Source organism: Pseudorca crassidens, chromosome 10, assembly GCF_039906515.1.
Source record: "Pseudorca crassidens isolate mPseCra1 chromosome 10, mPseCra1.hap1, whole genome shotgun sequence".
NCBI classification, from domain to species: Eukaryota; Metazoa; Chordata; class Mammalia; order Artiodactyla; family Delphinidae; genus Pseudorca; species Pseudorca crassidens.
The window spans coordinates 54,517,032-54,542,522 of record NC_090305.1 but is presented as its reverse complement, the minus strand read 5'-3'; the positions used below and the strand labels follow the sequence as shown (position 1 = coordinate 54,542,522).

General features: G+C 41.8%; 1 protein-coding gene and 1 long non-coding RNA gene across 3 annotated transcripts in view; both read left to right on the top strand.

Annotated features, from left to right (window-relative positions):
* Window positions 1–4,147, top strand: part of LOC137232204 (uncharacterized) — a 72,662-nt gene extending 68,515 nt beyond the window's left edge. For both annotated transcript variants that reach the window (XR_010946903.1, XR_010946902.1), the window contains 2 exons: window positions 3,218–3,347; window positions 3,603–4,147. This is a non-coding gene — a long non-coding RNA (uncharacterized lncRNA). The remainder of the gene's footprint in view (window positions 1–3,217; window positions 3,348–3,602) is intronic.
* Window positions 4,148–12,152: 8,005 nt separating this feature from the next.
* Window positions 12,153–25,491, top strand: part of DYNC1LI1 (dynein cytoplasmic 1 light intermediate chain 1) — a 45,995-nt gene continuing 32,656 nt past the window's right edge. The window contains exons 1-2 of the mRNA XM_067753604.1: window positions 12,153–12,414; window positions 12,608–12,681. Coding sequence (XP_067609705.1) covers window positions 12,269–12,414; window positions 12,608–12,681 — 220 coding nt within the window. The 5' untranslated portion in view covers window positions 12,153–12,268. The remainder of the gene's footprint in view (window positions 12,415–12,607; window positions 12,682–25,491) is intronic.

The following is a 25,491-nucleotide window of genomic DNA, read 5'->3' as shown; positions in this document are numbered from 1 at the left end:
GCGAAAGCTGATCACCCGGTATATCTGGTGACAAACTTTTATAATTTCCTAAATGCAAGGACCAGGCATCTAGACATTGTTTTGTGTGAAACTTCAAAAGAGAAACCATTTCTATCTGGTCCCTCTTCTTTAAAGCCTCCACTCTCACTCTCGATGTCCCCTCCCTCCATTGCCCCCGATTGTTTGGTTTCAGTCATACACTGTGGGTAGATTTTCCCCATCTCCTTATTTCCTCAAAATGAGCTGTCCTTTGGGCCATTCCTCAGAGTTTTACTTCCTCTCCAATGATGATATTAATTAAAGCTAATAATAAATAGTGCTTTCTACGAGGTAGGGAATGTTCTAAGTGCTTGACAAAGTTTAACTCATTTAATTTTCACAGCCGTCTATGTGGTAAGTACTATTTATTAATTTCCATTCTGTGGATGAAGAACTAAGGCAACAGAAATTAAGTAATGGCTCCAAATAGCACAGGGTTAGTAAGTGGACGAGTGAGGATTCAAGCCGGGTAATTTGACCCTCCACTCCAAGCTCTTTGCCGTTGTCCTTTCCTTTTTAGTGGTGGGTTAAATGAATCAGCTAATCTACATTAACATTAATTAGGTATCCAGTATTGGTTTATTATTTCCTCAGATACCATAATGTCAGAGACTTCCCTGGTGGTCCAGTGGTCAAGACTCCACGCTGGCAGTGCAGGCGGCGCGGGTTCAATCCCTGGTTGGGGAACCGCGTGCTGCGGGGCCGAATAAACCCCCCAAAACCATAAGGCCATAACTCATTACGTGTGCAAACGGCGCCCTGAAGAAATGAATCTAATGATGGAATTTCGACCTGTGACATGCCACTAAGTAGATAATTTGAAGGAGATTTTTTTCCCATGTCCCTCGGATCATACTCTAATTTCAAGAGGGCCAAAGAATTAGCAAACTCAGACTTTAAAAGAAGAAATTTTGGCAAAAAAAGGAAGTGACTCTTGTCTTTGGACAGTGCGTTCTCCACATGCAAATCACACGACTGTCAATGCACACCTGAGTGTCGCGGAGGGGGGGCCCTCCTACCAGGTGCTTCCCCAGGATTTCAGACTCCGCCTCCTCATGCTTGTCTGGATCCTGGCAGCTTCGGTTCTATCGTTCCTGCATCGTGTCCGGATACAAAACTCCATCTCCTTGGTGGTTCCTGCAAGAATATCAATGAGACTAAGCATACGATTGTTTTCTATTTTTACTGAAAACATGTTAAGACACAGAGGAGGGGATCACATCGCAGATCACACAGTCTCTGCCATCTCGCGAGGCCCCATCCAGCGCCTCAGGTCACCTCCCTCTTTCCAAAACCATGACACCCTCTGTACACAGAGCCTTGGGTGTGCAGTCCCCAAGCTTTGGCTGCTTCTCTCAAGAGGACCAGGCCCACCAAGCCATCTGTTTCTCTAGCTTTCAGCTACCCTTTCCCCTAAAATTCTGATAAATCCAAATTTCTCTATCTTGTTACTGTAAGAAGTACTAAGGAAAGTGGTGGGCTATGATACCATTCCCCAACAAGAAAATCTACTTGAAATGAATAAAATAGTTCAGCAAAATTGGTGGATAAAGGATCAATATACAAACAGCAATAGCATGCTGATATACCAGAAACCAACAATTACATAACCTTAATTTATTATTATTCCATTAATAAATAACAAATGAATCAATGCCATTTAGCCTATTTACCAGAACTATAGGGTACCTAGTGATAAGTCTAACAGAAGATATCTAATAGAACAATTTAACTCTTCCTTTGAGGGAGAGTGGATTAAATAAACTGGATTATTCATACAGCAGAATTCTGTATAGCAACTAAAATGAAAGATCCAAGACCCTCCTATATATCTACATGGCTCAATCTTGAAAATATAATATTGAGTGAAAAAAGCAATTTGTAAAATGTACACATAGTATAAAATTCCTGTAGGGACTTACCTGGTGGCACAGTTGTTAAGAATCCGCATGCCAATGCAGGCGACATGGGTCCAATCCCTGGTCCGGGAAGATCCCACATGCCGCAGAGCAACTAAGCCCGTGCGCCACAACTACTGAGCCTGAGCTCTAGAGCCCTCGAGCCACAACTACTGAAGCCCGCATGCCTGGATCCCGTGCTCCGCAACAAGAGAAGCCACCGCAATGAGAAGCAGACGCACCGACCGCAGCGAAGTGTAGCCCACCCACCCCAGCTCGCCGCAACTAGAGAAAGCCCGCGCGCAGCAATGAAGACCCAACGCAGCCAAAACTAAATAAAATAAATAAATTTATTAAAATAAAATAAAATTTATGTAATAATTTAAAACCTACAATTGAATATACAAATATACATCTGCATGAGAATGAAATTCACCTATTTTTTTTTAAAGATTTTGTTTTTGATGTGGACTTTTTTTGTCTTTATTGAATTTGTTACACCACTGAACTGCCAGGGAAGTCCCAAAATTCACCTATTTTCAGGATGAGGCTACCTCTAAGAAAGAAAGGACTGGAAAAGTGGACTTCCTTTAAAAAATTCTAAGAGGATTGTACACCTCAAATTTATACAGTGTTATATGTCAAATATATTCGATAAAAATAATTTCTAAGAGGGAAAGACGTTCTATGGTGATATTATGTTACTTTTATATAATGTGCATATTATTAATGCATATTAATATAACAATAGATATATATTACTTTTTGGTGTTTATACATTTGAAATATTTTATAATTAGAAATTGAAATTTTATATGGGTTCAAAAAAGGATTTCAATGAGATAACGCTGAAAAACCTTTCATCTTCTTTAATTACTTTATTTTGCTCTAATCATGTATATTTCTAAATGTCCAAGACAAAAAGAGGAAAACGAAAATTTGGTCCTTAGCAGGAAGCTAGAGAGGCTAACCAAATGTTGTAAAATAAGAGATCAAACTCCCTGATTGAAATTTTACCATTATGGAAAGATCAGATCAGATGTGCAATAACTTGCCCTTATTTTGAGAGGTTTTTAGGTAATCCTGAAACAGGGCAAGTCACTTAACAATCCTGCACCTCAGTTTTCAGATCTAGTGGCTGAACTAAGAAGTCCCATCCAGGTCTAACATTTTATGAGATCCTAGAACCCTACGCTCTTCGTGTGAGGTTCGAACTCAGATCAGCTTGCCTGGAAGGGCCTGCTCCTGGCAAAAGTTAAAAGCAGTCTCTTTTCTGTCAGCTGGAGAGAATCAAACAGGGAAGGCTCAGAATACAGAGGACAATGTGGAGAGGAAATCAACACCTAGACTTGGCAGATCAATTAAGAACTGGCAGTGAGGGGAAGGATGCTGAGGATGTCAGTCCTGCAGGTAAGACAATGACTGCCCTGCCCTCTTTGACAACAGCTATGTTTAGGAAACAAGCATTATTTACTTTGTTCTTAAGTGTGGGGCTATTTTGAATTCTACTTTAACATGTATACATGCATCTCATTAACTATAGTAAAAATTGGATGGTAATTTAAATATATGCTATAAATTCAATAGTTGCAGTATGTTTGAAATAATTACTATAATGGTATAATGGTTATGGTTTTTGTTTGTTTTTTTGGCCGTGCCGTGCAGCATGCCAGATCTTAGTTCCCTGACCAGGGATCGAACCTGCGCCCCCTGCACTTGGAAGCTTGGAGTCTTAACCACTGGATGGTCAGGGAAGTCCCCAATAATGGTTATGTTTTTAAAGAAAAAGAGTCCTTGGTTTTTAAAAATATGTATTGAAATATTTATGGGTGAAATAATACTATGTCTTGGATTTGATTTAACCTAATTCAGAGATGGAAGAAGAGGGTGAGAATCAAACTAAAATAAGACTGGCCATGTGCTGGTAACTACTGAAGCTGAGTGATGGGCTCATTATACCTCCTCTCTACTGTGATATTTGTTTGACATTTTCCATACTATAAAAGGTAAAAATACTGTCGGTAAAATAAAATGCTTCACAAGCTAGCTTCTTTCCTCAGTTATCTCAGTTACTTGTAGAAATTCTACCCACTCTGACTTTAGGTGCCACCACTTGCCTGGCGCATTTTCCCAATCTGTTCCCACAACATTTGCTTGCCATGCAATGACAAACTTTTAAATCAACGTTGAAGTGGATTTCATAATGATCGAATTCTAAGAAATTTTCAAAGATTGGAATTTTCAGCTTTTCCACGGAGGAAAACTACTATAGTCTCAAAACTACCATAAGTCTCCCATACTGGATGGACCAGTAAAGCATTTCTTATAGAAAAACTGAACTCAGATTTGTTAAGTACTTACAATATGTCAGGTATTATTTGAGTTCACTATTTTTTATTTAACAAAGATTGATTTAATTAGAAATACATATTATTATCTCCATCTTAGAGATGAGAAAGCTTGACCTTGCCGAGGTCATACTGCTAACATGTTTGGAGCCAGGATCTCAGTCTGCAGATGGATAAATCCAAAGCCTGAGTTCTTTCTGCCGCATATCCTTGCTTTGTGGTCCAGCAGTATAGATACCCACTTGGAAGCTTGTTAGAGATGCACTCTCAGGCTCCATGCCAGTTCTACTAAATCAGAATCTGCATTTTAACAAGGTTCTAAGGAATTCATGTGCACATTCAAACCATTTCAACGTTGAGAAACCCTGCTCTACAAAACACCTAATAAACTTATTTCAAATAAGAATAACAGTAAATATTTCTGCTGAGTCCTCACTATATGTCAGATTCCATTTGTTTACCTCACAACTCTATTAGAGGTGAGGAAACAGGCTTTACAGTTTAAACAACTCCAGGGTCACATAATAAGTGGCAGAGTCTAGATTTGAACTCAAATTGGTCTGATTCTGGAGCCCGGGCTGTACCCATGACCCCATGCACCTCACTGCAGACACTGAATCCAAACACTTTATTTCATCTAAATGATGCAAATCAGCTATCTTTTTCTTTCTTTCTTTTCTTTTCTTTTTTTTTTTTTTGGCTGCATTGGGTCTTCATTGCTGTGCGGGCTTTCCCTAGTTGTGACGAGGGGGGGCTACTCTTTGTTTCGGTGTGTGGGCTTCTCATTGTGGTGGCTTCTCTCTTGTTGCAGAGCACGGGCTCTAGGCATGCGGGCTTCAGTAGTTGTAGCATGCAGGCTCAGTAGTTGCAGCACATGGGCCCTAGAGCTATATAGGGCTTCAGTAGTTGCTGAGTATGGGCTCAGTAGCTCCACAGCATGTGGAATCTTCCTGGACCAGGGATCAAACCCGTGTCCCCTGCATTAGCAGGCAGATTCTTAACCACTGTGCCACCAGTGAAGTCCCTGCAAATCAGCTGTTTTATCTCTTTATTTATCATTAACATTGTTTAATCCAATACTTAGGTTTGATGGTGTGGACAGAGTCTAAAATGTCAGACTCAATATAATATTGCTGCTATTTAAAAGTAAAATTTTAGGGCTTCCCTGGTGGCGCAGTGGTTGAGAGTCCGCCTGCCGATGCAGGGGACACGGGTTCGTGCCCCGGTCCGGGAAGATCCCACATGCCGCGGAGCGGCTGGGCCTGTGAGCCATGGCCGCTGGGCCTGCGCGTCCGGAGCCTGTGCTCTGCAACGGGAGAGGCCACAACAGCGAGAGGCCCGCGTACTGCAAAAAAATAAAATTAAATTAAAAAATAAAAGCAAAATTTTAAACCATGAGGCCACATGACAATATACTCTTTAGGCTAGAGCCGGTGTATTAAAAAATATATATGTACTAGGGTGAAAATTCTATTAGGTTACCTGTCATCATTTACCAATGAACTGAAATAAAAGATGAGGTTGATTCTTCAACACAATCCTGAGATTTTCTGAGGAAGAATCAGATAGGACATTCTCTTTCCCGATTTCACCTTTACAGTACTTGGCAACTCTAACTTTCTGTTTCCTTATAGTAAAAAGTTGAAGATCATTAGAATCTCCTTAAACACCTTCGAATAAACAACTCTTTAATCTTACATGATGTAAAATAACTGATTCATTTTGCTTATAAGAAACTTCCCACTGGGCAATTCATTCATCCTCTTTCCCACGTGGGGAAAATGTAATGTTTTTGTTGGTGCAGAATATAATAGGTTATATTCTAGGCTTACTTTTAGTAAAAGCAATAAGAGACCATAATTAGCTCTAGACTAAAGTAGACTAAATTGTTATGAACATGAAATCACCTGCAGCTCCAAAAGACAGTGCATTTCTAAAAATGCCATGGAATTTCATATTTTTTGCCTCATGTAGAGCCCCCAGAGCAGAAAAACTTAATGACCTTGATGATCTAGTGTTGGCAGATCTCAATCTATAAAGTCAGTTATTAGATATCTTCTCCTTTAGGAAGTAAAGAGGCTGGCAGAGTGTAATTCTGGAAATCTAAGAAGTAAGCGGCATTAAAATCACTATTCTTTTGAAAAGGTAATGGACTTGAACTTCAGAGTATCTGATTACAAGGAAATGAGATCCTCCAAAAACATATGTAAGAAGTATCCAGCTAAGAATATATTAATCAGTGAAGCTTTTTCTTTCTTCTTTTTAGTGGGAAAGAACAGATTAAAACAACAATGACAACTAAGCATTCTAAAAATCCTAATTGTTCTGTATTAAAAATGAAGAAACATTCTTCTGGCCTAAAAGATAAGTCTCTTTGTTTTCCCTGTGTCTCACAGAGCATCTACTCCATATGAATGTGGATTGATTTACAGGTTGTTACCCTTTTATTCATCACCCATTTTCCAGGAATGAACATGGATATTGTGGTGAGGAGCTCAGTCAAAAATGAAAAGACAATTCTAATTATTGTCTTATTCTGGAATTTTAAAAACTATTCAGGGCATATTATTTTTCAGTGATACATTTATAAGCAAATGAAACATTTTTTCTTTGCAAACTGTAATCCTCATATATGCTTGTACACAAACACACACAAATGCATACACAAGCATTTGTTTTTTTAAAAAGGAGGGGCATGGATTTCATTTTAGACCCAGAAATAGAGGAGATTCTCTTCTGCTGTTTCCTATGAAGGGGAAAAAAAAAAGCCCCTAAAAATGTCTATTTCCATCTTCTCCTGTCAGGTATTTCCCCATCTCTTTCTTTGTCTAAGATATGAAGTTCTGTCAGGGCTCACCTGATAAAAATCCTAGGTGAGTGGTAGGAGAGAGGTTAGATCTGTAATTTAGAGGGACTGGTGACTGAAAAGTGAATTAATACCCATCATTGTATTCATTCTAAGGAGGTACTTAGAGTGAGATAAAAACGACTCAAAGGAAAGCAAAGAAACCAAGATCCGGTGTCTCTTTTCCCTCTAATTGGATCCCTGGATCTCCTGCTGGAGAGTAAGAAAGGACTTACTCTTACTTACTTGTAAGCAAGGACTCTGCCAATTCTAGCATTACCGTTTTGTCTCAAATGTCAGGGATGTTAACAACAACAACAAAAAATTCATACCATGTAGGGGAGGGCACTCTTTAAACTCTGAAGTTCGTTCTGACACTTTTATTTTTCAAGTTGTTCACAAAGTCAAATTTTAAGGGGCCACTCATCGCCTTGTTTATTTCCTTTTTCTTTTGGTTTTGGCTTTTCAGCTGGCATTTCTATCAAGTGTGATTGCCAGCATTTGGCGCAGTGGGTGAAGCAAGTCTTGTTTGAAAATCTGCCAGAGGCGGCCTGTGGAAGTTGGTACGTCAGGAAGCAGCTTGAGGGGTGGCTGCTTTGTCTCAGTTCTCAAACTCAGAGGGAGGCATCCCTGGCAGAAAGAGGAAGTGGCCTGCATCCCCCACCTCAGCCCTCCAGAAGGTTCCCCTCCCTAAGCAGTTTTCTGCAGAGCTCTTGTGCCTGACAAATGATTGCTTTTCTTGAGATACAGAAATACCTAACTGTGGCCTTGAGGAAGCTGATGAGTAAGCAGAGGATGATGGTTGACAGACAGAGAGGAGAGACGTAGCTCCCGAGAGATGGTAAGATGGAGAGAGGAGCTGTCCCTTTTCTGACTAGTGTTCCATTTCCCACTTCCAGGCGCCCAGGCTCAGCTGAAACGAAACCAAAAAGGATATCTGGGGTACACCCTGGGGTATCCCAGCAGGATCTAAGACTTCCCCATACAACAGCAGGATAATATTGGGTATTATTGAGAAACCTAAAGAGGCCCACAGCCTTCAAGAATAGGTAAATCAGTACTCAGGCAACCTGTTAAAGTAGCAAGAGGACGTGGAATACTTTTATATCAAAAAGTGGTTAAAATATTGTAAAAGAGAGCTCCTGCTTTCCGGTGTTGAAGAATTTTTTTGTATCCCCTTCTCCTCTGAAACACACACACACATCGTCTTCATCATCATCATCATCATCATCATTCTGAAATTTTAGAAACCTGGTGACAAGCAGTAAATCTGTTCCTTTATTCATACCTTCAACAAATATTCACTGAACGTCTGCTATGTTCTAGGCACAAAGTGCTTGGGGTACGTTAGTGAAGCTCTCAAGAGCTTAAGTTCCAATAAATAAGTAAATTCTACGGTCAGCCCTCTGTATCTGCGGGTTCCACGCCCACAGATTCAGCTAGCCTCAGATTAAAAATATTTGAAAAAAATTCCAGAAAGTTCCAAAAAGCAAAACTTGAATTTGCCACGTGCACGCAACTAGTTATATAGCATTTACATTGTATTTACAACTATTTTCACAGCATTTACATTGTATTAGGTATTATAAGAAATCTAGAGATGATTTAAAGTATATGAGAGGATGTGCATAGGTTAAATGCAAATACTACCCCATTATATACAGTTGAGCATCCATGGATTTTGGTATCTGTGGGTGGGTCCTGAACCAATCCCCTGCAGATATCGAGGGATGACTGTACTATGTTAGGAGGTAATAATCAGTACATTTTATACTATGTTAGAAGGTAGTAAATGTTATGGGAAACAAAAAGGCAAGCAAGGTAAGAAGAACCTGGAATTGCAGGGGTGAAGATTTAAGTTGCAGCGTTGAATGAGGTGGTAAGGGTAGACCTCATTGAGAAGCTGAGAACTGAGCAAAGACATTGGAGGAGGAGAGGGAGTTAGCCAAGTAGCTATCTGGGGGAAGATATTGGTTTGGGCAGCTCCTTATCTCCTTCAAGCCGGAAGGAACAGCTAAATCAAAAGGATACACAGGGCTTCCCTGGTGGCGCAGTGGTTGAGAGTCTGCCTGCCGAGGCAGGGGACACGGGTTCATGCCCCGGTCCGGGAAGATCCCACATGCCGAGGAGCGGCTGGGCCCGTGAGCCATGGCCGCCGAGCCTGCGCGTCCGGAGCCTGTGCTCCGCAACGGGAGAGGCCACAACAGTGAGAGGCCCGCAAAAGAAAAAAAAAAAAAAGAAACATACAAAAGGATACACAATATGTTTAAGGAACAGCAGTGGAGCCAGTGTTGCTGGATGGGAGAAACTGAGGGACAGGGTGGAGCAGAAAAGTCCAGAGAGGCAGTGGAGGCCAGATTCTGTAGAGCCTTGTGGGTAATTGTAAGGACTTTGGCATTTACTCTGATTGAAATGAGCAGTGACTGTGGGGTTTTGAGTAGAGGAGTAACATGATCTGATTTTTTTTTCTGGTGTGTGGGGGTGACGCTGGCTTATGGGCTCTTAGATCTCCAACTAGGGATTGAACCCAGGCCTCGGCAGTGAAAGCACCAAGTCCTAAACACTGGACCACCAGTGAACTCCCTTCTGGTCCACCAGGGAACTCCTTTTTAAAGTATCTCTCCAGCTATCATGTTGAAGAGCCTTTTACAGCAATTCAGGCAAGAGATGATAGCTCAAAGTGGTATCAGAGAATGAGTGATAAGAAGTTGGATTGTGGGTATATTGTGAAGTTAGAGACTCCAGGATTCCTAATGGATTCAATTGTGGAGTGTGAAAGGAATGGAGGAGTCAAGAATAGCTCAGGCAACAAGGAGCTGCTACCTAGTGGAGAAGGTGATGGGTAAAGTGGAATTTGAAGGGAGAGGTCAGCAGCTCAATGTGGAGCATGTTGAGTTTGAAACGTGCTGTTAGACATCCAAATGGAGATGTGGAAGAAGCAGTTGGGGGACTTCCCTGGTGGCCCAGTGGTTAAGAATCCACCTGCCAGTGCAGGGGACATGGGTTTGATCCCTGGTCTGGGAAGATCCCACATGCCGCGGAGCAACCGCAGAGCAAGTAAGCCCATGTGCCACAACTACTGAGCCTGCGTGCCACAACTACTGAAGCCTGTGCACCTAGAGCCTGTGCTTCGCAACAAGAGAAGCCACCACAATGAGAAGCCCACGCGGTGCAACAAAGAGTGGCCCCTGCTCAACGAAGAGTAACTAGAGAAAGCCCGTGTACAGCAACGAAGACCCAATGCAGCCAAAAAAAAAAAAAAAAAAAGCAGTTGGATGTATTAATCTGGAGTTCTAGATGGAGCTCTGGGCTGCAGAGAGAAACCTGGGAGTTTTTATCATACAGATGGAATTTAAAGCAACAAGACTGCATGAGATCACCAAAGGAGTGAGTATAGATAAGAAGAACAAAGGCTGAGCCCAGAAGTCCTGTAACATTAAGTGGTCGGGAAAATGAGGAAATGGTGGAGGAGACTGAGCTAGTGAGGCAGCAAAAAAAACCAAGAGAACATTGTGACTCGGAAGCTATGTGAAGAAGGATATTTAGAAGGGGTGATCAGCTGTACCATATGCTGCTGAAAGGTCAAGAAAGATAAGGAAGGCGAATTTACCATTGGATTTAGCAACAAGGAGATCATTGATAAGAAGAATAAGAGCAGTTTCTGTGGAGTCATGGGGTAAAAGTCTGATTGAAGTGGGTTCTAAGGGCAAAGGGGAAGAGGAATCGAAGACAGCATATAAAGACAAATATTTTAAAGAGTTTTGCTGTAAAAGGGAGGAAAGAAATATAGCAGTAGCTGGTGAAGGAGCAGGGTTAAGAGAAAATGATCCAGTTGAAATCAATAAATGATTATATAGCGAAAGAGGGGGGAGAATTGTTGGAGCAATGTCCTTGAGTGGAGGAGAGGAAATGAAATCTACTGCACAAGTGGAGAGATTGCTTTAGTGTAAGGGTATGGATTATTTGTCTATGATAACTGGTAGGATAATTATTATGACAGTGCAGGCACTGGAAGGGGGTATATGGGTTAGTGGAAATCTGTGGAAGTTCTAAAAGTCTCCAAGTAGGGGGGAAAAAAAAAGAACACGTAACAAAGGATTAGCAGTCAGAATGACTTTGGATTTCTCAGGGACAACACTAAAATCTAGCAGACAAGGGGTCAAGGCCTTGAAAAACCTAAGGGAAGATAATTTGCCACTTAAGAATTCTACACCCAGGCAAACTATCACTGATTGCCCTCTGGCTTCTGGTAGGGTTGCAAATGTGAGACACTGGCAGGATACCGCAGGGCAGAAAGAGCGGTTACTGCTGTGTTCCTTTACTCAAAGCCAAAGATCTTGCTGATCAACGCTTTTCCTATAGCTGCAGCTCTCTGGATTCTAGCAAACATCCCTTCCTTTTTCCCCTTCAGCCCTAAATCTTCCTGCTGTTGCTAGCCGCATCTCCTCGGATCAGTCACACCTTTGTAAATAGTTCCTTCATTAAGCTTTCATCTGGGCCTTGATTTAATACACAGGTCTCCAAAAATGTAGCCATACACTTTTTTCTCATAAAACTAATGGAGAAAGTTCTCCACTAAGATAAGAAAGAAGACAACACAGGAATGAGGCAAAGAGAATCTGCAGAACAATGGTGAAAGGAGATTTCAGGATGAAATTAGGAATCTCTTTTGTATTACGTACAAAGAACCACCAATTCCAATTGCAGCAGTGACAGTGCAGGAATTCCACACCCGCTGCGGGGTTTGTGGACCCGACTGAAGAGTGGGAGGGAGCACTGTTCACCTGACACACCCCAGCGCGCCCAGCTGCAGCCTAGGGCTGCGGAGGCGGTGGCCAGAAGCGCTTCAGCCCGCTGAGCTCAGAAAGACTGGGGCTGCAGGACGGCGTCCCGCCGAGCCACCTGCGCACGCGCATTTCCCCCTTCGCCGGCCGGCGGCCTGCTGCGCACGCGCAGCTCGCCGTCTCTCGCTCCGTCAGTCCCTGCAGTGCCTGGGCCCCACCCCCGCAGGCCCCGCCCCGCTGCCGTGCGCCGAACGCTGCATATCCGGGTTCTCGCCTCCGCCTCCGCCGCCGCCGCCGCCGCCGCCTCCGCCTGGCTCATTCAGCTTTGCTGGGACCGGTGTGTTCCCGACTAAGATGGCGGCTGTGGGGCGAGTAGGCTCTTTCGGTTCCTCTCCGGCGGGATTAACCTCGACTTACACGGGCGGTCCCTTGGCCAACGAGCTAACCTCGGGCAACGGCGGCGCCGCGGCAGGGGACGACGAGGACGGGCAGAACCTTTGGTAAGGACCGCACCCTTCCCCGGTCCCCGCCGGCACCCCCGGGCCGGGGACGCCCCGGGGTCGCGTGCCCGCCGGAGCTCGGCGCCCTGCCCAGGCCGCCGCGTTCTCGGCCGCCCCCGCCCGGGCGCGCGAGGCCGGTGCCGTTCCTCCCGCGCGGGGCTCCAGCCTGAGCGTGCGTCTTGTTCCCCGCCAGGTCCTGCATCCTCAGCGAGGTCTCCACCCGCTCGCGCTCCAAGCTCCCCGCGGGGAAGAACGTGCTGCTGCTGGGTAAGTGCCCCCACCTGCTCCCCACTGCGCGGCCCCCCAGCGTGGCCTGGGTCTGGGTCCGCCCGCCGCTCTCTGGCTCGCTTTGTGCGGACAGCCGGGGCTGGCCCCGCCCCGCCGCCCGACCTGTGGCTGACAGCTGGGGGAGAAGGAGAACAGGGACCCCTGCCCCGGGACCTGCAGGGACCCGCCCTCCCCTGAAAGTTTCTCCTCCCCTGGGTGTGTGGGGTTGGCCCTGACAGCTTCCTCCGGGAAGGACAATGCGATAGCCCCATCTGAGAGATTCTAGTGGCTTGGGGTTTACCTAGAAAATAAGGACGTTTTTTCTTTCATGACAAAAATTGGTAGCAGAAGGCTCTTCGCGACAGCTCCAGTGCAAATGGCATGCCATCAATATTTAATAGCCGGCTCTTTGTATAATTTACAGAAGCTAGAAATGAGGCCTGGTGTAGTCGTGATAAATGTAATTATTTGATTCAGCTTTTACGGGTACAGTGGGCTCGTGTTGCAGCTGTCTTTTTCACTGTCACTTATAATTCTGAAATTTGTAAAGTGCAGTAAACGTTTACCTTTCTCGTTCAGTCCCTTCGGCCTGATGGGTGTAATAATGAGAAATGGTCTAACGTCTCAGATCTCCTGATCTATATTCCCTCTGCTCTCTGGAAGTTATGTATTTTGTTTCTTTACTGACTCTGGGGGTGGACGTGGAGAACAATTCACAGGTTCACATTTTTGCAGGCTTAGCTCCAAAGTAACTTAGAGATTTCTTTCATATTCTTTAGATGTGAAAATTTGAAGTTTGGCTTATAGGATGATCGTTGAATTTTAAAACTTTGGTTTTGATGTCTCAAGACTTTTTAATGTTCATTTAAAAACAGGAAGGGAAACAAAGAAGTCAAATGATACTTGTCAGGGTCCGCTTTTAATGGGAATGTTTAGATAGAAACAAATCATTTTTCATGAACTCTTGACAGTCTACAGTATATGATTCTTGGCGTTATTTAAAGTTACTGGAGCTAGTTGAAAAATTAGTGTTACCTTTTTTTTTTTAAATATATATCACTTTATTTATTTATTTATATTTTTGGCTGTGTTGGGTCTTCGGTGCTGCGCTCCGGCTTTCTCTAGTTCCGGCGAGCGTGGGCTTCTCATTGCGGTGGCTTCTCTTGTTGCAGAGCACGGGCTCTAGGCGTGCGGGCCTCAGTAGTTGTGGCACGTGGGCTCAGTAGTTGTGACACACGGGCTTAGTTGCTCCACGGCATGTGGGATCTTCCCGGACCAGGGCTCGAACCCGGGTCCCCTGCATTGGCAGGCGGATCCTTTACCATTGTGCCACCAGGGAAGTCCCTACCTTTGTTTTTAATGTGATTGAAAGTACCTACTGCGGATTCACCTGGGTTCATTCATGACCCTATCACATACTAGTCCTATGATCTTAAGCAAGTTCTTTGACTTATATGACCCTCAATTTCTTCTTCCTTAAAATGGATGTTACAGAAATAATAATGCCTACTTCCTAGTGTTATGGGGAGAACTGAATGAGATAATGTTTATGAAGTGATAACAGCACAGTGACTTTTTGTGATGAGTCTCTTAACTGGATTAGAAAATATTTTATCAGAACTCTTTTTAAAAATTTGAGTTAGTGCCCACGTAACTGATATTTATAGGGCAGATATAGGTTAGGATCCAAGAGCAAAAAAAAATTCAGAAAATGTTTTCAGATTACTAGTTTAAACAAATTACTATTAAGTGCTAAACTAAAATGGACCTAACACAAAGTGACCTCATTGAAGTGGGTTATATTTCAAATACTCTAAGTTAAATAAGACTTCTTTTCAAATACTGCCATTGTAGGGCTTCCCTGGTGGCGTAGTGGTTGAGAGGCCGCCTGCCAATGCAGGGGACACGGGTTCATGCCCCGGTCCGGGAAGATCCCACATGCTGCAGAGCGGCTGGGCCCGTGAGCCATGGCCGCTGAGCCTGCGCGTCCGGAGCCTGTGCTCCGCAACGGGAGAGGCCACAACAGTGAGAGGCCCGTGTACCGCAGAAAAAAAACAAAAAAAAAAATCAAATACTGCCATTGTAAAGATAAGATTCCTGAATTTTGTTTTCATTTTATAAGTTCCTTCCAATTATTCCTGTGCATTAGATGTTAGTTACATGGTTCTGTTTTTAGTGAAACAAAAGTGACAGTTTTGTTCATTTCTTTTTTTTTTTAAAATAGATGTTCATTTCTTAACGTTCCTAATTTGCACTGAGGTTGCACCATGCTTTTTTTTTTTTTTTTTGCGGGATCTTCCCAGACCGGGGCACGAACCCGTGTCCCCTGCGTCGGCAGGCGGACTCTCAACCACTGCGCCACCAGGGAAGCCCTAAATTTCCTTTTATATAAGCTTTTTTTTTTTTTAATTTATTTTATTTTTTGGCCACACCATGCGGCACGCAGGATCTTAATTCCCCAACTGGGGATCAGACGTGTGCCCCTTGCAGTGAAAGTGCAGAGTCTTAACCACTGGACCACCAGGGAAGTCTCTTATATGAGCTTAATAGTTCATAAAGCTCCATCTAGTATCAAGTTATACAAGCTTAAAATTAAAAAAAAATTTTGAGTACTGTTACTATAGGGATTTTCATCAAAGTCCTTTTCAGCTTTGGAAAAAGCTGGTACCAGATTTTTATACTGATTACATAAATAGGATTAATTTTCTAGAATACCTCTAAAGATTTCTTAAAGACATTTTACCATCACATATTACGGCCGCATTCAGTTTATGCTGGTAGAGGGGAGAAATAGAGAAATAGGGATTGTGGTTTTCTTTGTTATGAGTTTGAAGGTGCTAGGCAGGAGGATGCTTGGCCCTAATATGTCTTTCATGAATTACGGTGATCTCTGGAGTCTCATATTTAAAAAACCAAATCTGAGACTATAACAAGGTTTTACATTTCCAGCAACTGTATAGAATAGGAACATTGATCAAGACTTAAGTACCCCAAACACAAATTGCAGTTTAACTTTACCTTGCTACACGGCCTCCCCTCCCACTGCCTGTGGGTGAAAGGGGTCAGAACTAGCAATGTGTGCATGTGTGTTAGCCATCCTCAAAGCATTTTCATACGAATCTTAGTTTGCCTCCTCTGTCCCCCTTTCCCCATCCCCCCCAAAACCTGGGAGATAGATGTTAACACCAATTATAGATGAGGTACTGAATCTTGGAGACCTGTTCAGTGAGTTTTCCGAGGTCACACAGCTGTAAAGACCCTGCCTTCTGTGACTCTGGCCAGGTTTTCCAACTTGATAGAAGTCCCTTCAAGGGAGGAAGTGCCACGTACTCTTCCTACTGCATAACTTTTTTTAAAAGGCCATCTTTGAGTAAAAATACTAATGATTATTTTAAAGTAAAATCCAAATATTTGTTGGATTCTAGGATGTAGCTTAATGAGGGACACGTCTGTTGCCATGGCATTTGTGTTGAAGCAGTCATTTACTCTAACCGGACCTGACCCCTAGTGAAACCCAGAAACACTATGGCATTAGCATTTAACCATTGTTTCATGAAAGATTTTGCGAATGAACTTGTTTGTTCGTAATATTAAAAGGAAAATCTTTTTTTTTTTTAATATTTATTCATTTGGCTGCATTGGGTCTTAGTTGTGGCACGTAGGGTCTTTCGCTGTGGCGCGAGGGCTTGTGGGCTCTGGAGCACGCGGGCTCAGTAGTTGTGGTGCGCTGGCTTAGTTGCCCCACTGCATGTGGGATCTTAGTTCCGACCAGGGATCAAACCTGTGTCCCCTGCATTGGAAGGTGGATTCGTAACCACTGGACCACCAGGGAAGTCCCTAAAAGGCAAAATTTCTTGTGCATATATTTTAAGTAGGATTTAACTTATAAATGGACCTTTTAAGAAGTGTTTTTTTCTCTTTACCCTTTATATTTAATGAAACTTTACTACAGTGATTGTAATTACATGTATTTCAATAGCTGTTTTTGAGGGCACTTTCTCCATACCTTGGTTACTTAACCATGTTTTGATAAGAAAACTACCTAAGGAAAATAACAACAACGGTACTTAAAATTTATAGAGCACTTACCTGTACCAGCCACATAAGGATTGTTTACATACCGTGATTATCCCCTTAAAGATCAGGAAACAAACACAGAGCTGTTAAGTAAATTGCTGTGAGGTTACATAGCCAGAAAGGGGCAACATCAAGATTCTGAATTGTGCAGCCTGGCTCCACTGGACTGTCTCTGCAGGAAGAGAGCTTTCTTTGTAGGAAAAGCAAAAAGATGTCTAGCAGTTATTAAGGAATTTTATCTGATTCTCCGTGATGTAATCTGTCTCACTGCAAAAAAATCTCACTGATAAAAGATTAATTGAATTCATTGTCGGTGAAGATACATATGTAGCCCTGGACCCCAGCACAGTGCCTGGCTTACAGATAAGACATCAGTATAACTTCCTGATTTAAGGCCAGCATGAATTAATGAAAACTAGTTGGCCCTTCCGGTAAATCATGTAAGCCTCATTTTTCTCATCTGTAAATTAAGATATTTGGATTTAGTCATCTCTTAAGTCTTATCTCTTCTGACATTCTGTAATTATTTCTAATTGTAAAGCTTGTGAGTTGTATATTTTTAAAGAAATGTTTTGAGAACATATTGCAATTGGATTTAAATTAGTAAAGTATTTCTTTGTATATGTGGGCTGTTTGATTCCACTCAGGGAAGAAATCTCGAGTCTGCATTTTTCCCCGAAGGTGATAATTCAGGATAGTGTGCAGCCAAAAAAAACCCCACAAAATACTGAGCATCATCAGGAGTAAAACTGGTTTCTATTATGTTTGAATTATTGCAAGTAGGAAACCTCAAGATATACACTGGACTAGAGATGTTGTTAAGAGAAGTAACTTGTCAAGTAAGTGAATGGTTTTCTGTGTGAGGACTTACTCTAAAAATAATGAGATTGTTCAGTCAGAAACTTAATTTTGGGAGAAGCTGGGATTAAAGATCCCCAAGGTTATATGACTTGTGGGAAACACAGATTTTTATCAGTTGATACTGTTTTCTGGCATGATTGGTTATGGGCATGTGATGCAAGGAATAGTGTTACCACATATATGATGCTGGACTGGTAATTTTCAAAGGATTAAGGAAACTATTGCCTGTTATGTGTCACTACTGCTAAAAAATATGTTTTTGAGAGTCCAGTGGCATATTGATATTTTATGATGGTCAGCAATTGATTAAGGCCACATAGTAAATAATCCAGGCTCTGTGAGCCATAATGGTCTCTGTTGTAACTACTCAACTCTGCCCTTGTAGCCCCCAAGGAGCCATAGATAATCCATAAGTGGATGGTTGTGGCAGTATTTAGTAAAATTTTATTTGCAAAAACAGGCAGCAGACCAGATTTAGCCTGTGGGCTCTTTGTAGACCCTTGCTTTAGGCTATTATGGGCATCAATTTTATCAGTAAGCACAGGTGCCAGTTAATAGAGGTTTCTGGTTAATGGAATATGATGTTTGGCCCCTAATAGGTGCTCAGTAAATAAACATTGGATGATTGATGACCAGCTTTTACTTTATTCCAGCTAGAGGTATAGTTTCAATGCAGGTTTAAGAAATGTCAAGAGTGGTTCATATATTTCCCCTTAGTGCTGCTGTCAAAAACAGAAAACAGCTGGAAGAACTACAGATGTCGGCCAATACAGTGGTAAGTCAGCTGGTGTGAAGTCCATGTGAGAGAAGGTCAGCAAAAGTACTTTGAAAATGCAAAACACACAGGAGCTTTGAGTTAGGAAAAAGAAAAGACCCAAGTTCAGCATGGGACTGTTACTATTGAGTGACCATGGACTAACATTTTGGGGCCTTATTTGTAAAGTCAGGGCAGTGGCTGTTAGACTGCACAGGTAACCTCTTTATTTATTTGTTCATCAAGCATTTATTAGAACGTGCTGTGCATAAAATGCTCTGCTGGGTCATCAGGAGGAAACGGGGCTCACTAGGTCCCTGCCCTCCAGGAGCTTATAACCTTCTGTGGGGAAAGACTCAAAGTATATAGTAAAAAAAAAATCAAATGTCAGTCTGAAATAATTGCTAAATAGCTTACATAAGTTATTATGGAAAAGGTGGTATCTGAGTAAAATTTTGCTAAGTAGCGTGGGGAGGAGGACACTGCAGGACTAAGGGAACGTGTTGCTGTAGCTAAAAACCTGGTGAAAAGACCCGGGGCGCTCAGGTGTGGAAGAGCCCTTAACTAGAGGCCCCCAGGTGTGGGAGTCAGCCCTTCCTACCATTCAAAGCTGTGGGATTGTGGGGCAAATTACAGCCTCCTAACTGAGATTCTTTCATAGTTCCTGGGATTAAAAGAACTGAAAGAAATTATGTGTAACATACCGTCCTCTTAAAATTAGTGTTCACTATTTTAAATTATAAAAGTAATACGTGTTTCTTGTCAGAGAGAGAGAGAAAAAAATTTATGAGGATAGGAATGTTCATTTTTTCTATGTGTATATTTGTTTTTTAAACAAAATAGGCTCATACCTTGTGTTTTGAAGTCAGATTTTTTTCTTTATGTATCAGAGGGGTTTTTTTTGTGTGGCAGTAGATACAGATTTCTTCCCTTTTAATGACTGAATAAAATATATGGCTCTATCATAATTATAAGATTGGTAAACAGATTATTATTGTTATACCCCGTTTTCCGCTTGCCAGATATTATCTTTGGGATAAATTCTTTTAAGTTGAATTGCTGGGTCAAAAGTATATATATTTTAAGTCTTTTTGTATATTACTAAACAGTATTTTTGGAAAGCTGTACCATTCTACATTCCCACCATCAGTATGTGAAAGTACTTGTTTGTCTAGCACTATTGCTGACATCAAGGATTATTCATTTTAATCTTTGCCTATCTAGTAGGTAGGTTAAAAATTGGCATGTTAATTTAAAGGCAGTTTTATTGTACAATATATATCATGTTTGTTAATTAAGAACTATTGCATTAGTGTGACTTTGACCTTCTGGAGCATAGGAACTGTTAATAACCATTGGATCAGCACTTGTTGGCTTTGGTGAATGTTTATTGAATTAAACTCAGTGGTTTTCAGTTCATGTCTATCTAGTCAGGCTGCAAGAGTGAGAGAAATGATTTTAATGTGATGTGGATTGCTGAATGATGATATTCAAAGGTAGGGAACTGATGGGGTGGGAGTATCATATATTATGCTTGTTACTTGAGTGTTCTGCTAGGTGCTTTACTGTGTAGCATGTTCACTGTTTTGGAGAAGAGGGCTTTGAACCCCAGGTTACACAGCTGAGCTAGGATTCAGGGTTGGGTTTGTCTAACTTTCCACTGTATGTGCACTCCTTGACGTATTGGAGGGAGGTAGTCTTGAGTCACCGGGTGCAGATGCTACAGCTGGTTAAGTTTCTCCCTGCTCTTGCCGGCTGAGGAAAGGGAGGAGATGCTCTTTGTGAGATGGACAGCAGATCAAAACCCCCCACCCTATCTGGGTCATGAGATAATTTATGGAAGGCCATGGAGAGGGTCCAAGCCCAAAAGTACCTCCAGTGATGGCTCCTCATGGCTCTTGTCACCAGAGCTTTCAGGTAAAATAGGATGATTTATTTTATATCATACAAAGCCAAATCAAAAATGTTAATTTTACAATGTTGGTATCTTACTTGGGTAAAGAAGGAATATGGCAGGTTAGAATTCTCTCTGTCATGATGCTGTGGACCATAAAGTTTCCTACAGAAGTGTGGAAGTGTGAATCAAAGGTCTGCATAGAAAGCAGGCATCAGGCACACAAACCTGTGCTGAGCAAGAAGAGTACAGTGCTTCAGCTTTCCACAGTAGCAGGAAAGGAAACTGGGAGGAAAGGGAGGCAGAGTGTTGCTTAATTTTACCTTTTGTCATCCCTGTCTGTCTTGAGCTGTGGGGGAGAAGACTGGAAGCTGCTCCTGATCAGTGACAGTGATAATAGTGTGGAGGAGCATTGCTGGATTTAAATCCTGACCGACCCTTCTTTAGCAAATTGCTTAATCTTTCAGATTATACTGTTTGCCTTTTAGGATTATCCTGAGGATTGTATGAGGTAATGTTTGTAAAACACTTCAATCAGTGGCATACATGGGAAGTGTTCAAGATAGCTGTTGCTAACGTATTGTGTGTACTTAGTGTTCTGACTGCTCATTTTCATGATTCATGTTTTTATGTTATCTTTTTAAAACACTGTTGAGGTCTTATAAAAATTTTTTTCTAGTGTATCACTGATCAAGGAGGTATGAATTGTAATAGTCAAAGAATTTTAAATCCATCACTTCAGAGATTTGTCTGGATTTACCTCCCCCTCTGTTTAGAAGACAGGGAGCAAATGGAAATACCTGACTTGTCCGGGTTCACACATCGTATGGTGACAGTGTTATAGTTGGAAATCACATCTCCTACATCTTCACATGTTTAATTCATTAATTAAATTATCATTATAAAGTTTACGGACAGTACATTGTATTGTTGAATTAGATCTTTTGAGGACATAAAACAATATCATGAGCACACCTTTACCTCTATACTGTTTTGGTGACTTTGTGTGGAGTTTTTCTTTTGTAATCAATTTGGTTTTCAAATTTGAGCTGAGAAGTGAGAGTTGATGGCTGTTACTGCTTTATGGTAAAACCGAAGTTCTTTTAAGTGCTTGGATCCTCTACTTGGTTCACTCACAGAGAGTGACTTATTTGAATAGGGTTCAGACAAGTAATTTGAAATACAGGCTTATTTGCTATGGAGAATTTCATTGTAATTGGATCAACAAATCTTTCCTCCTTTTGGTCCATCCACTAGGACAGGGTTTGGCCTATAGACTGTTTTAGTATGGCCAGCAAGCTAAGAATGGGGTTCGTTTGTTTTTTACATTTTTAAAGAGTTGGGGGGGGGACTAAAGATAAATATGTGACAGAGACCTTATGTGACCTGCAAAGCCTACAATATTGCTATCTAGTCCCTTACAGAAAAAGTTGCCCAGTGCCTGGATGAGGACATGAAAATAACTTTATTATAATAGAATTTGATCTAATGAGAAGTTACGGTTTTTTTAAATTTTTATTTTATGTTGGGGTATAGTTGATTAACAATGTTGTGTTAGTTTCAGGTGTACAGCAAAATGAATCAGTTATGCATATACATGTATCTATTCTTTTCCAAATACTTTTCCCATTTAGGTTATTATAGAATATTGAGCAGAGTTCCCTGTGCTGTACAGTAGGTCCTTGTTGGTTATTTTAAAAATAATTGTTTGTACATGTCAATCCCAAACTCCCAATTTATCTCCACCCCCCACCCCCGCCACCGCCTGCCTTTCCCCTTTGGTAACCATAAGTTTGTTTCATTCTGTGAGTCTGTTTCTGTTTTGTAAATAAGTTCATTTGTATCATTTTTTAAAATTTATTTATTTATTTATGGCTGCATTGGGTCTTCGTTGCTGCGCGCAGGCTCTCGCTAGTTGTGGCGAGCAGGGGCCACTCTGCGGTGTGCGGGCTTCTCATTGTAGTGGCTTCTCTTGTTGTGGAGCACGGGCTGTAGGTGTGCGGGCTTCAGTAGTTGTGGCTTGCGGGCTCTAGAGCACAGGCTCAGTAGTTGTAGCGCGTGGGCTTAGTTGCTCCGCAGCATGTGGGATCTTCCTGGACCAGGGCTCAAACCTGTGTCCCCTGCATTGGCAGGCAGATTCTTAACCACTGCGCCACCAGGGAAGCCCCACTGTATCATTTTTATAGATTCTGCATATAAGTGGTATCATATGATATTTGTCTTTATCTGTTTGACTTACTTCACTTAGTATGATCATCTCCAGCTCCATCCATGTTGCTGCAAATGGCACTATTTCATTCTTTTTAATGGCTGAGTAATATTCCATTGTATATATGTACTACATCCTTTTTATCCATTCCTCTGTTGATGGACATTTAGGTTGCTTCCATTTCCTGGGTATTGTAAACAGTGCTGCAATGAACACTGGGGTGCATGTATCCTTTTGAACCTTGGTCTTCTCTGGATATATACCCAGGAGTGGGATTGCTGGATCATATGGTGGCTCTATTCTTAGTTTTTTAAGGAACCTCCATACTGTTCTCCATAGTGACTGTACCAATTTATATTCCCACCAACGTAGGAGGGTTCCTTTTTCTGCACACCCTCTCCAGCATTTATTGTTTGTAGACTTTTTGATGATGGCCATTCTGAGTGGTGTAAAGTGATATCTCATTGCATTTTTTTTCCCCCTTTGGCTGCATTGGGTCTTCGTTGCTGCGCGTGGGCTTTACTCTAGTTGTGGCAAGCGGGGGCTACGCTTTGTTGCAGTGCGCGGGCTTCTCATTGTGGTGGCTTTTCTTATTGCAGAGCACAGGTTCTAGGTGTGCGGGCTTCAGTAGTTGTGGCTCATAGGCTCCAGAGCACAGGCTCAGTAGTTGTGGCACGTGGGCTTAGTTGCTCCACGGCATGTGGAATCTTCCTGGGCCAGGGCTCGAACCCATGTCCCTTGCATTGGCAGGCGGATTCTTAACCACTGCGCCACCAGGGAAGTCCCTTGTTGTAGGTTCGATTTGCGTTTCTCTAATAATTAGCTATGTTGAACACCTTTCCATGTGCCTCTTGGCCATCTGTATGTTTTCTTTGGAGAAATGTCTATTTAGGTTTTCTGCCCATTTTTTGATTGGGTTGCTTCTTTGAGCTGCATGAGCTGTTTGTAGATTTTGGAGATTAATCCCTTGCATCATTTGCAAATATTTTCTCCCATTCTATGGGTTGTCTTTTCATTTTGTTTATGGTTTCCTTTGCTGTGCAAAAGCTTTTGAGTTTAATTAGGTCCCATTTGTTTTTATTTCTATTACTCTAGGAAATGGATCAAAAAAGATATTGCTGCCATTTATGTCAGAGTGCTTTTCCTATGTTTTCCTCTAAGAGTTTTATAGTGTCAGCTCTTACATTTAGCTCTTTAATCCATTTTGGGTTTTTTTGTGTGTATGGTGTTAAAGGATATTCTAATTTCATTCTTTTACAGATAGCTGTCCAGTTTTCTCAGCACCACTTATTCAAGGGATTGTCTTTTCTCCACTGTATAGTCTTGCCTCCTTTGTTGTAGATTAATTGACCATAGATGTGTGGGTTTATTTCTGGGCTGTCTATCCTGTTCCATTGATCTATATTTCTGTTTTTGTGCCAGTATCAAACTGTTTTGATGACTGTAGCTTTGTAGTATAGTCTAAGTCAGGGAGGCTGATTCATCCAGCTCTGTTTTTCTTTATCAAGATTACTTTGGCTGTTTGGGGCTTTTGTGTCTCCATACAAATTAAAATTTTTTTTGTTCTAGTTCTGTGAAAAATGCCTTTGGTAATTTGATAGGGATTGCACTGAATCTGTAGATTGCCTTGGGTAGTATAGTCATTTTGACAGTATTGATTCTTTCAATACAAGAGCGTGGTATATCATATCTTTGCATCTGTTTGTGTCATCTTTGATTTCTTTCATCAGTGTCTTAGTTTTCCGAGTACAGGTCTTTTGCCTCCTTACGTAGGTTTATTCCTAGATGTTTTATTCTATTTGATGCAGTGGTAAATAGGATTGTTTCTTTAATTTCTCTTTCTGGTCTTTTGTTGTTAGTGTATAGAAACATAATAGATTTCTGCGTATTTATTTTGTATCCTGCAAATTTACTGAATTCATTGATGAGCTCTAGTAGTTTTCTGGTAGCATCTTTAGGATTTTATATGTATAGTATCGTGTCATCTGCAAACAGTGACAGTTTCACTTCTTTTCCAATTTGGATTCCTTTTATTTCTTTTTCTTCTCTGATTGCTGTGGCTAGGACTTAAAAACTGTGTTGTATAAAAGTGGCGGGAGTGGACATCCTTGTCTTGTTCCTGATGTTAGAGGAAATGCTGAATTTTCTTAGCTTTTGCTTGTCAAATCTGAATGAGAACTTTGCTGAGTGTTCTTTTTTTTTTTTTTTTTTTTTGCAGTACGTGGGCCTCCCACTGCTGTGGCCTCTCCCACTGCGGAGCACAGGCTCTGGACGCACAGGCCCAGCAGCCATGGCTCACGGGCCCAGCCGCTCTGCGGCATGTGGGGTCCTCCCAGACCGGGGCACGAACCCGTGTCCCCTGCATCGGCAGGCGACTCTCAACCACTGCACCACCAGGGAAGCCCCTTGCTGAGTATTCTTGGTAGTAGGTTCTTTCCTTTCATCACTTTCAATATATTATGCCACCCCCTTCTGGCCTGTGGAGTTTCTGTTGAGAAATCAGCTGATAACCTTATGGGAATTGCCTTGTATATTATTTATTATTTTTAATATTTTTTCTTTGTTTTTAATTTTTGTCAGTTTGATTGCTATGTGTCTCAGCATGTTCCACCTTGGGTTTATCCTGCCTGGGACTCTCTGCTTCCTGGACTTGGGTGACTGTTTCCTTTCTTTCCCATGTTAGGAAAATTTTCAGCTATTATCTCTTCAAATGTTTTCTCAGGTCCTTTCTCTCTCTCTTCTCCTTCTGGGACCCCTATAATGTGAATGTTGGTGTGTTTAGTGTTGTCCCAGAGGTCTCTTAGACTGTCTTCATTTTTTTTCATTCTTTTTCTCTTTATTCTGTTCTGCGGCAGTGATTTCCACCATTCTGTCTTCTTATCTGTTCTTCTGTCTCATTTATTCTACTATTTCTTTCTAGTATGTTTTTTATTTCAGTTATTTACCGTTTATTTCTGTTTGTTTGTTAGTTCTTCTAGGTCTTCGTTAAACATTTCTTGTATCTTCTCCATCTGT